This window comes from Arachis hypogaea, chromosome 17, assembly GCF_003086295.3.
Source record: "Arachis hypogaea cultivar Tifrunner chromosome 17, arahy.Tifrunner.gnm2.J5K5, whole genome shotgun sequence".
NCBI classification, from domain to species: domain Eukaryota; kingdom Viridiplantae; phylum Streptophyta; class Magnoliopsida; order Fabales; family Fabaceae; genus Arachis; species Arachis hypogaea.
The window spans coordinates 7,620,970-7,633,250 of NC_092052.1; the positions used below are offsets into that span (position 1 = coordinate 7,620,970).

The window sequence follows — 12,281 nt, forward strand, 5'->3', positions numbered from 1 at the left end:
TTAAGACTTAAGAACAAGTCGTATAGAAACTGATCTTAAAATAATATAGTCATGGTACTAGTAAAGCTTCAATTGAATAATTACAAAGTGATCAAATTGTGCGAATTAAATTGAACATTTACACATAAAATTATTTGTTGAATCTTAATGCTATTTTTTAAATATCAACACTGCACTTGTCTCCTTCCCAAGCAACAGCTTAAGGCCCTTGAAAAAGATGTGCATCACATTAAGTTTAGAAGGAAAAGAAAAATTCCTCCGAATGGAGTTTAATTTGTTGCAATCCTTCAACCATTGCCCTTCAAGTAGCAGTCCTTATAATTTCAATCCAACCTAGAAAGAAATAATGTAAAACATAATGTCAATTCTTTTCACTAACGTTATCAAAGAATTTTAACTAAAGCTACTTTTTTTGTTTAATTATTTTCTAGTTATATAAAACCTTGCGTGCTAAACTAACTATGTAGGAATGTTTCACCCTTAACTTATATATACTTCCCGTAAGAAAATAATATTTTCGTTTATTACTTGATAGATAAGTATAAAAAGTTAAATTTTTATTTGCGAAGATTAATGCTAGCAATTATTTTTTGCTCAAATTATAGGTAAATTACTTAGTGCCATTACAAATTTTGCAGATCATCATGAAACACTTCAGAGTAAAGATACCGAAAAGTAAAAACGGTCGTTAATATATCATATATAAATAAAGTCCATTGTGTAATCTTTTTTGTTTCAAGCATATATTACCACTATTTAATTCCCAATCATTTTTCATATTTATTATTATGTTATGTATTTGAGAATTATTATTACACAACTCTCATTCCTCTTCATTCATTCTTGGATTTTCTCGTCCATACAAACCAAAAAAAAATTTGTGAAATGTGCATTAAACTAGTCCTGCAAATTAATCAGTGATACTCTATATACGTTGAAAATTATTAAATAATAATTATTTAATCAAATTATTTAATTATTTTCAACTATCAATTTTATATGAAAATAACTGCATGTAAATTAAATAAAGACTATACTAACACTAATATACTATAAATAATATTTTTATGCATGAACTGAAGGAAAGAAATAATACATAACAATGTATATATAGAGCAAACATTTTTTTTATTTTTCTAGCTTTCTTGAATAATTCTCCGAGCCTCGAGAAAAAAATCAAGAAGTATCTACACTCATTTCAGATGAATGGGGTAGCAGCATAGAAAAAAATAATAATAATAAAGGATGATAGGCACATACAGAAAGTGCCTAACCAATGAAGTAGAGTATGAACTACAAGAACTATATATAACAATAATAATTATATAAAGATACAAGCAATAACAATGCTGATCTAGTAATAACCACTACATATTCTAATATAATTGAAAATGATGGGAATGATGGAGAAGAATAAGTAGTCCTTTTTCTGCCGCCGCAATAATGCATTGATGAATTGAAGGAGTTCATCACCTTTTCCTATTTATTCAATTTAATTAGCATAACACTTTCCTATGTTACCTCTTGAAAGATGAAAATGTTATAGGGAGATGCTTGATGGTTGAAATATCAAACAATTCAACGAACCTCTGATCTGAAACTCTTGCTTTTGCAGCTGCAAAGCGTTGGTATTCATCAAACACAGAAGACAAACACCATTTCTGCAACTTCCTATAGCATCCTACTAAACACCCTGTTCGGTGCTGCATATTAAATATAATAAGAATCGTTAATTATTATACACTTTAAGAACATCAGTAAATTAGTATGCTGCAAACTAACAACAGAAATGTTTGAGAGGCAACAAAAATCAGTTAAATTAGCCTAAAATTATCTTATTTTACGTTTATTAATTATTTCTGAAATAAATGTATAATACTAGATATAATAAGTATGTAATTTTAGATGTTATATATATGAAATTATAGATGTTAAGTTAAATAAGATAATTTTAAATTATTGTCTCTCTAATATTATTGTTTATTGAACTAATAATTAATAATAAAAGCATAAAAATCAAGACAAAAACATAAAAAAAAAAAAGATAAATATTCACTTAAAAAAAAACTAATTTTAATAGCAGATTTAGTAACAATTTATTATGATTAGTATTTTTTAATTAATTTAATTACTTTTTTATGACAGTTTATATGTTATAATTAACAAGTTATGGAATTGTTGTGAATTTTAAAAAAGTCTTTATCAACAATCATAATAATTATCATTAAAATCTTTTTGAAAATAAAGCATAAGATTGTTGATATTTAATTTTTGATATTATGCTAGCAACTATTTTATTAAGGGTTAAAGGTAAAATAAGTTATCACTAAAAGTGTTTTTTTTTTTCTTGTAATGATTATCCTATTATTTGTTGAAAAAAATTGATTTTTGTTTTTTAAAATATATCTACTTTTAACTAGATATAATATTTCAAAGAAGTGCCGCAATTTAATCAAACTAATAGTTACTTAGAAAACTTAGACACACAAATTGGAAAATGCACTTAGAAAATTGGAAAAGACAAAATAAATAAAAATAAAATAAAAACTCACCTTCCCCCGCTTACAATGAATTATAAGTGGATGGTTCCTGACATCTGCAAATAATGGTGAGCATATTAATAACAAAATGAGTTGTTGAAATAAATGCAGTAGCAATTAGCAAAGATAATAAAAGAGAACGGAAGATGTATATATCTATTTATATATGGAAGCATACCAAGGACAACTTTTAATGCTTCACGGATTGTGTCTTCTGGGATGTTTACAAAAGGCTCCTGTGATCAGATACACAATCTTTTTAGTATTTAATTATATTATTTCACATGATAAAAAATCTTGTCACCTATATAGTAGCTATGTTTACATAAAATAATAGTAAAAGTGTTTTTTAATTAAATTTTTTCATCCAAATTTATTGGTAAAAATGGGACACGGAAATATTTAGTGGCAAAAAAATTTAACTAAAAAATCGTTAAAATTTATTAATTTTAATCGTAATTAACAGATGTTAAATAAAATAAATTTTAATTATTATTTTTGTCTCTTAATATTATCGAATGGGACATCAGCATGCTAATACCATTTAAAGAAAATATTTACCAATATATAACAAACTGATGATGATAATCCTGAGTGAAAATTAAACTACACTTCTTTGGCATCCAAGGGAAGCAATTATTAATCAATTTTATTTTTTATTAACGAAATTAAATGACCAACATTTTTATCTTGTATGTTTTGCTTTGTATTTGAATTAGTATGTACCGACCAACTCTATTTCTTTCACTAAAAATATTGATTCTCTAACTTTTCTTTTTATTAAATCACGGTTTTTATTTTACTAATTACTTCACACACAAAAACTTGATACTACTAATTAGAAAAACAAAAATATTTGATAACAAAAAAAAAATAAAAAATAACTAGAATTTATCGAGTTATACCTCAAATAGTATAATTTTTTCATACTCAACTTAAAGGTGAATTTGAATCTCAATCCTAAATTTAAAAAAATAAACACCAAAATTTATTTTATTTAATATTTATTAATTTTTTTCTCCTTAACATTACCGTTAAGAAAACAGAAATAGAAAGAACCTATTAATCAAATCAATTCTCATTCATGTATCTCACTACCTCGTTTTCCACTTAGGGATATACAGATATGCCAAAATTAGACAATGAGGTCTTCAACTAAAATAAGGAGTTTGCTACAAATTAAGTCCATCAAAAATTAAATTCAACTCATTAGATAAAGACACATGACTAAAAAGTAGTGTTCTGTTTCCTTGACATGGAAGGAAGATTTGAGTCCATAATTTTGTATCCAAAACAAAGTTTATAGAATTGAAACTTGAGGAATTCAAACAATATCATAACAGTTTAAATGTTCTCTTATACTAATTCAATACAATGTTTATTTTTAATATAATAATTATTTGTCTCTTCTCAAACGATTTTATGATATAGTATCGAAACTTCTATGATCAAAATTATTAGAATTTTATTTATGTTGATCTCTAGAAAAAAAAAAGATTTTAAGACAGAAAAAGAAAAAAAAAATCTATATAAAATTCACACAAATTCAAAAAAAAATTACATAAAAAATATATTAAATATATATAATTATTTATGTGTCGCCTCTTATCAATTTAAACATTTGAGTTAAGTAATTTAGCTTGAATCTCCCTCAAGTAACACATAAATTATATGTCCAAAATGAATTGTGATACATTCTCTGTATATTTTTTTTTAACCATGTCCTTATACTTAAATGTTGTCTGTTCTTATTGTCTTTTGGTGGGTTGATAAATGATTGTGGTGCACATTCATTGCTGTTATTAATTCCTTTCCCTTTTCTCTATCTGTACTTGCATTGCATTATGATCAGAGTGAAAAATTAGTGCTTCATGGACTGAATAGATTTTTTGACATCCCATTATATAGACAATAAGTATAATATATGCTTATCCACCAATCCATTAATTATATATTCACAAGATCAAATAATGATTGTGATAATTTTAGATAAGAAAAGAAAAATAAGGAAAAGACTTGATATGCCAGCTAGGATTCCCATCAAGCATGATATTTTCATATTCTAAAGTTGGTATACTTTCTCTGTGCACATAAGGGCCAATATTGAAGACAACTCTCTTTATTTTAAAACAGAAGAAATATGCTCCAAAATTGAAAAAGAATGGATGTAATAATCAGTAGCAATAGCATGACCAAAAAATATTATTGATATGACAACATAATAATGATACCCAAAAAGATGTAATAGTATAGTTCTCTTAAGATTTTGTTATGCACTATTAAAAGTTGGAACATTTTAAAATATTATCAGAAGAAGACTCTGTAAGATTTGTTTAATCATTATCTAAAGTTAGAATATTTTATCAAAAAATTTTAAAACAGAACATCGAGAACAATTAAGTTTTATCTTATTACGCGGAGTCAACTATATAAATTAGTAATATCAAATATTTTATCATAAATCATGTATTTGTTTAGGTTAAATGACTCTATCACTGGAAAAAGAAGAAAAATAATGACAATAACCAACTTTACAAGTTACAATATCCCCCCTTTTTCTCTCCTTCTAATTTTGCACTGCTATGTAAAAAAATAAAAAATCATTTAATTCAAACATTTCTTGAAGAAAAGCAGACTACTCCACAAGTTACTGATGTAATAATTAATGGTCCCATTTCATTCAATAGGCCACTAATTAATTATCCACACCAACTTGAATAAAACCTTCCAAAACATAACAAATAGATGAGACACAATTCATTTCAATTGGATTAGACATATACGATAAATTTACTTTTTTTTTAATTTATGCTAATAGAAGAAGATATATGAGTGGTTATATTGTTAATACGTCTTTTTAAATAATAGTCTCTTTTAAATTTGTTTAAATTTTAATGTAAATTTCTTTCTTTTTTTGTCTTATAGTAAACTTTCTTTTTTTTAGTTTAACAAAGATTGAATTCTAAACCTTTTAATTATGAAAATTTTGATATTATATTACAATATCATTTTTCTCAAAAATTTAAAAATTTAAACTAACAAGAGAAGATATATAAATGACTATATCTCTAACGAAAAAGTTTTAGGGCCAGCAATTTTTTAAAAAGTTGGCCAGTATTTAACCATTAAAAGAAAATTGAATGATTTCATACCATTAGATTTAATCTCATTCCGTTAAAAATACTATTAATGACCAATTAATAGTTACAAAACACAAAAATTGCTGGCCTTATCACTTCTCGTCTCTAACAATATCATTGTTATGGTTGATGGTTGTGCAAATTTATCAGCAAGACATAGAAACCAAACACATTCAACACAAAATACTATTAGACCCAACAGAGAAACCACCCAAAATGGAAAACAAACCAAACCAAATCATCTCCTAATTAATAATACAAAAACACACACAAATTAATAAAGTTCACAGATAGATAGATAGATAGATACCTTATGACCCTCAATTCCAAATTGATAAAGCTTGATCCCATTTGACTTGAGGAACTCCATGTTAGCCTCTGGATATGGCTCAGGACATAGATATCTAAAAAGAGCAATTAATCAAAGAAAGATTAAGAACTTAGAAGAATCCAAGAATTGGGTCGATGAAAATGAAGAAAGTGGGAAAAGGGTATGATATACATACATGATAGAGCGGAGAGCAAGGGTCTGAAGGAAGGAGAAGTTAGCAGGTTCAGGGAAACCAGACCTGAAAATGCCATTATCAACCATTGCAAAATTGAGGGGTGGAATGAATAGATCCTCACCCTCAACCTTGTGGCACCCATCAACATCACAACCACATGAATTATGATGGTGATTATTATGGAGCTCAGTGTCAGAGACACTTAGCTGGATCTTCTTGCACATGATCTTGTTCTCTTTGTGTTGGTGTTGAACCAGGTTTTGTTGGAGTTCTGCTACTTGCATATCAAAGTTGGAAACTGAGAAAAAACACAAGATGGTGGTGTTTGTTTTGTTTTGTTGTGGGATCAAAATAAAAGAAAGGAAACAAATAAGTGAGTAATATAAAAATAAAGTGAAGGGATCAAAGAGGATATTCCTTATGGGCTGCTTCTTTTAAATTTCTTGTATATATATATATATGTTACTGCCTCTCTCTAACTCTCAATGAATGCTTTTTTTGACAGTTGAGAAGAAAGAAACAAACTTTGGTGAAGAAAGTTTATAACTTTGTTGAGAGAATGGAAGTGGGGTGGGGTTAGTTAAAGTGGTAGGGTGGTGGTGGAGACCATATGATATGATATGAGAGAAGTGAAAGAGAGAGGCCTTTATATAAACAGACATTGAGAGAGAGATGAGAATTGGAGAAGAGAGTAAGAGAGAAATTAAATTAGAGCATAGCACACCGTTTGGCTTAGTCATAAGCCAAATGCTATTTTTCTTTTGAAAATACTATGTGATGTGATCATGTGATCATGTCTGCCTTAGCTTTTTTTTTTTTTTTTTATATCAATTGGTTGATTATTACTAAACTAAAACTGAATTAAGTTATACTTGTTAATAAAATGTAATTTGTTCCTTTTAATTAGTTTCTTGTAGATGTATTTAGCCTAAAAATATTGGATGTATCACGACCAAAAAACGGTCTTCGGACGGCGGTTTGTGCCATGTATTTACCCAAAACTAATTCTATATATAGAGTAAAGTATTGTTTTTGTCTCCAACATTTAGGGGTAAGTCTCAAAGTTGTCTCTAACGTTTTAATCATTCTATTTATGTCCCTAACGTTTTAAAACTGACTCAATGTTGTCCTGCCAGGATCTGTTAAAAAAATTGACGGCGGCACAAAATTGAGACGATTTTAAAACGTTAGGGACTTAAATAGGACGAAGACGTTGGGGATAAAAATGATACATAAAAATAAATTTTAATTTTATCCTTTAATAATATCAATTTTTTACTATACATAGTATTCAATTATTTTTTAATCACATTTAAGTAAATTACACTTAATCATATTACTTTCATTTTAAATAAATTAATTTTTTTTATAATTTTACTCTTAAAGATTTTTAGTTATCATGAAATATTTGTAGAATGATTAGTATATAAACTTGCAGAAAAAAAATAATATATACAATAAAATATAAATTATACCTTTTGTCTCTAATGTATCAAAATTTTTTAAAATTATAAAAAAATAAATTTATTTAAAATAAAAATAATGTGATTAAGTGTAATTTATTTAGATGTAATTAAAAAATAATTGAATACTATGTACAGTAAAAAATTAATATTATATTGAAAGATAAAATTAAATTAAAATTTATTTTTATGTATCGTTTTTGTCTCTAATGTTTTCGTTCTATTTAAGTCCCCAATGTTTCAAAATCGTCTTAATTTTGTCCCGTCGTCAATTCTGTTAATGGATCCCTAACGGCAGGATAACATTGAGTCAATTTTAAAACGTTAGGGACTTAAATAGGACGATTGAAACGTTAGGGATAACTTTGGAATTTACCCCAAACGTTGAGGACAAAAACGATACTTTACTCATATATATATATATATATATATATATATATATATATATATATATATATATATATATATATATAAATTAGTTATTATGTATTATTTTTATATAAATAATTTATTTAATAATTAATTTTAATATGTATATAATATAATTAATTAAATTAAATCATCTAATAGTTATCATTATTTTTTAAAAATATCTCTATGCGATTAGCTAATTTATTCTTATTATGAATACCATAAGTTGAGATGTTAAGCTTTTCTAACAGTGTCATTTATCAAAATTAAATCAACATTAATTATGGCAATTAAATACATTTCGCATTAAATGTCACTCGATATAATTTAAAATGAGGTTCATTTTTTTTTTTGTTTTAATAACTTCCCAAAAAGAAAAATGCATATCAAGAAAAAGTTGAGTGATAGAAAAAATTTCTTTTATATTGTGGGACAAGCTAAGTAATATTCAACCTTATTAATTATTGGATGATTAATCTTAATTAATATATGATCGATTATTCTAACTAATTTTTTGCTTTTTTTTTAAGATTATATAGTTGCCTCATTATCTTAATTATATAGTCTTAGATTCAAGTTTAAAATAAAAAATAAAAGAACTCGTATATTTTTTAAAAAATTTGATTAAAATTATTTGAATTAATATAAGTCAAATTTCTAATAAGATAGAATCAAGTGATTTCATCAAAACAAAAATAATTTTTCATGTCATTTTGTCAATATCAAATTAATTGCCTAAACTACGTAAAATAGAGTTGACATACTAACCTAGACAACCCAATATAATATAATATGAATGGGAAGTATTTTTATTTTTTTAAGAATTTAAAATATTATAGTCATGTAATTACAATTATTTTCTTAGATGATTATTCACGCAATCAATATAAAAAATAATTATTTTTGCTAATGTAACGTTATGTGATTAAACATACATATAAAATAATTTTACACTGACATAATTAAAATTAATTTTTTTTAAAGGTAAAAAAACTTTTAAAACCAGGGGCAATCAAAATTCTATATATCATAACCCTTTTTCTATGTAGATGATGTAATAGTGCTATTGAGTGTGTGATTTACATATAATTAGCTTTACTTAATGGTAGTTTTTATTTATAAATGGTTGTATTAGTGATTAAGAAACAATGAATTGTAGAAGCAAAGGGTTTTGACAATTGACATAGCAAATTGGAGAAGGAAAGGAAGCAAAAATTAAGGACCACACACGCCCCTGACCTCAGCACATGAAAAAGCTTTTAACACATCTTCACTCTTTAGTCTTTACTTTCATGTTTCATCATATCATCATTATTATTTTAATTTATTAATTTTATATAAAATTGCGGCGCGTGGGGAAAATTTAGATTCCCTTTGCCCATTCGTGTAAATTACGTTTTTACATTTTTCTTTTAAAAAAAATAGGTGTCATAGTTGCCTTCTTTTTAAATAATAAAAAAATTATATATTTATTACTTTACATAAAAATACAAATATTTATTATTTTATGTATTATTCTTTAATTTTGCAGCCACCTAATTTTGTAGCCACTATCTGCAAAATAGAAAAAGAAAAACTTTTATTGCAATTTAGTTGGAACAGTCAACAAAACTGAAATAGTAGAAAACATATTAGTTTATTGATATTTATGTTAAAAATTTTGGTTCATTAATATTTAAAGAATTATTATTAAAACTTTTAATATTAAAAAATTAATATAAAATATAGTCTTTTAAAATAACATAAAAATTATAATTTTAAAATATATATATCAATAAATTGATTTGTTTTCTTTTCTGCTATTATAATATTACTAAATTGCATTATTAGTCAATTTCACAGTCAACACCAATAAAATTATACTGGCTGTGAAATTTAGAAATACTATGTATGTATAAAAGTAAATAATATGATATTTATGTAAGATGATAAATATAAAAATTTTATTTATTTAAAAAAAATCCTTGTCATAGTTTGATATATTAAAAATATGAGAAGGAAAAACAAAAATGTATATCATCAAAATATATTAATAACATTAATGATTTTTTTTCCTCCTTACACATAGCCACGTGGCTTTACTCAGTGAACGGTACGACAGCTTGAGTTTTTTGTTCTCAAGAAAAAGCAATTTTTTTTGTTGTCCACCGTATCTCTCAGTCCGACAGGCGAAGGATTAATCCGTCGCGGATCGGAGCTCCATTTAAGGGTCTGCCGCTGGCCAATAGGTTGCTGCATGCATAAGGCGGAATTCAAACCCCCGACGCTTACTTAAGCGAACGAGTGAGCTGACCACTCGACCAACCCACCAAGTTGGTTAAAAAAAAAAAGCAATTAATTTGATTTTGATGTATACTACTATTAAATTACTAATACGAGGTTATGAACTATATAAAAAAAAGAGCAAATAAATATGGTATTCTTATGGTAGTAATAGTGATATTACTAATTTTCATTGAAATTATATATACTATCACGTACATACATGTGGTTAAGTTGTATTAAGAAACGCAAGCTGGCTAGTTGAAAAATGCATGTCAACAATTCATCAACTAATGAAAGAATCTCATAATGTCTCAAGAGAAGCAGCATGAAGAGGAGCACATGTTAATTAGTGTGTTTCTGTTGATTTTTCCAACCGATTGGTGTGTGTGTGTGTGAGTGTATGCTGTTTATAGGTGTGTATCTGGATTAATTTCTTTGACAATCTTCTTATAATTGTTGCAATAGGATTATTAAATATATATCTACACATGATATGATCGAGTATGCACATGTTTAATTTGTGATCAACTTAAAAAATTCGGGAAATTAAAAAGCTAATAATAAAAATCAACATTATATTATAATATAATATAGACAACCCTCAAGAAATTATAGCTCAAATGACATAGTCTCTTCATACTCACCCAAGAGGTTGCGGGTTCGAGTGTCTCTATCTTCAGTGGAAAAAAAAAAAGACAACCCCCCAATCCAAAAGGAAAAAAAGATAGAGGTGGTTTATAAAATTTTAATAGGAGTAAACAAGTAAAATTGTGCATATGAATCATTCTTGCCTGAGAGTTTGTAGTAATTAGGTCACTTAAAATTTACTTAAATTAATAATAAATTGAAATTAATTATGAATAATTTTTTTGGGTGTATAATAATAGGTTTCATTTAGTTATCAATTTTTTTAATACCATATCTATTTTTTATCTATGTTTTTTTTTTTTAAAAAAAATACATGTATAAATCAATATACGTTTTATCTTTATAGTGATTTTTTTTAATTTTGCATTCTTCAACTAAAACTGAAATAATTGAATATAAATATTATATCTATATAATTATAAATATTAAGTTAAATAAAATAATTATAAATTATTATTTTTCTAACATTATGGATTATAATTCGTTTAGTCCAATTAAAACTAAAAAACAACCCTTAAGTAAGTAAGCATAACACAACAATGCTCCATTAAGTGGCTAGTGGCAGAAAAAGAGAATGTTGAGTTGTTGACCCCAAAAGAAAAATAAAGAAGCAAAAACTAAAGCTAAGTTGGCAGTGAGAATAAGATATTTTACTTCAAAATCTAACCAACAAATTCTACGGTTATAATTACTCGAAGAAAGGCCATACTGGCAGCAGCTTCATTATTATTGTTGAGCATGTTGTTGTGTTCATGTGCATTCCATTAATTAATATAGTAATACCATTGATCATAATTGCTACCAAATAAATAAATAGCTTTTTTTTTCAAAGAAAATAGTAATTCATTTTTTTCAATAAATAAAATATATGTCTAAAGTGGACTAAGTACAGTAAAAAAAGGGAATAAATCCAAATGCCTTAAACACAATATTAAGAAAAAAAAGAAATGAGCTACACGGTAAGATGTCATTAAAACTCTTTTGTTATGATCTTAGTTTCCGTCGCTATTTGATATGGTAAGATGATGATGTTCTCAAAGATCCTAACATTTCTTGTTTTCTAAATCTTTCATAGTAGTATCGATGCAAGAGCAACCTTCTCCTTCCAACTCACTTTCTTTTTCAATTATTGCTGGCATATAATTGATTAACCCATATTAGATTTGAGTATGTGTTAAGCTAGTAGTGTATTTCAATATATAGGATTAAAATTTTCCAACTATGGGTCTTCAAATATTCTCACTAAATTTTTCTTTCCAAAGATTAAAACACTCTTTTCTCGAGAACCTTCATCTCTTCTAATAGATT

General features: G+C 26.0%; 1 protein-coding gene across 3 annotated transcripts; it reads right to left on the reverse strand.

Moving 5' to 3' along the window:
* On the reverse strand, positions 1–6,940 carry LOC112766107 (inositol diphosphatase DSP4). Of its 3 annotated transcripts, none has more exons than XM_025811967.3 (6): positions 6,187–6,940; positions 5,991–6,084; positions 2,719–2,776; positions 2,553–2,596; positions 1,588–1,703; positions 1–333 (listed from the first exon to the last, which is right to left on the reverse strand). In XM_025811967.3, exons 1-6 carry the CDS (start codon positions 6,468–6,470, stop codon positions 324–326), a joined length of 606 nt encoding a protein of 201 aa, XP_025667752.1. In that variant the 5' UTR covers positions 6,471–6,940; the 3' UTR covers positions 1–323. The 3 variants fall into 3 exon arrangements, with proteins under 3 accessions (XP_025667752.1, XP_025667751.1, XP_025667753.1); XM_025811966.3 differs by having other exon boundaries at positions 1,522–1,703; XM_025811968.3 differs by lacking the exon at positions 1–333 and adding an exon at positions 1,112–1,479.
* Positions 6,941–12,281: the final 5,341 nt, after the last annotated feature.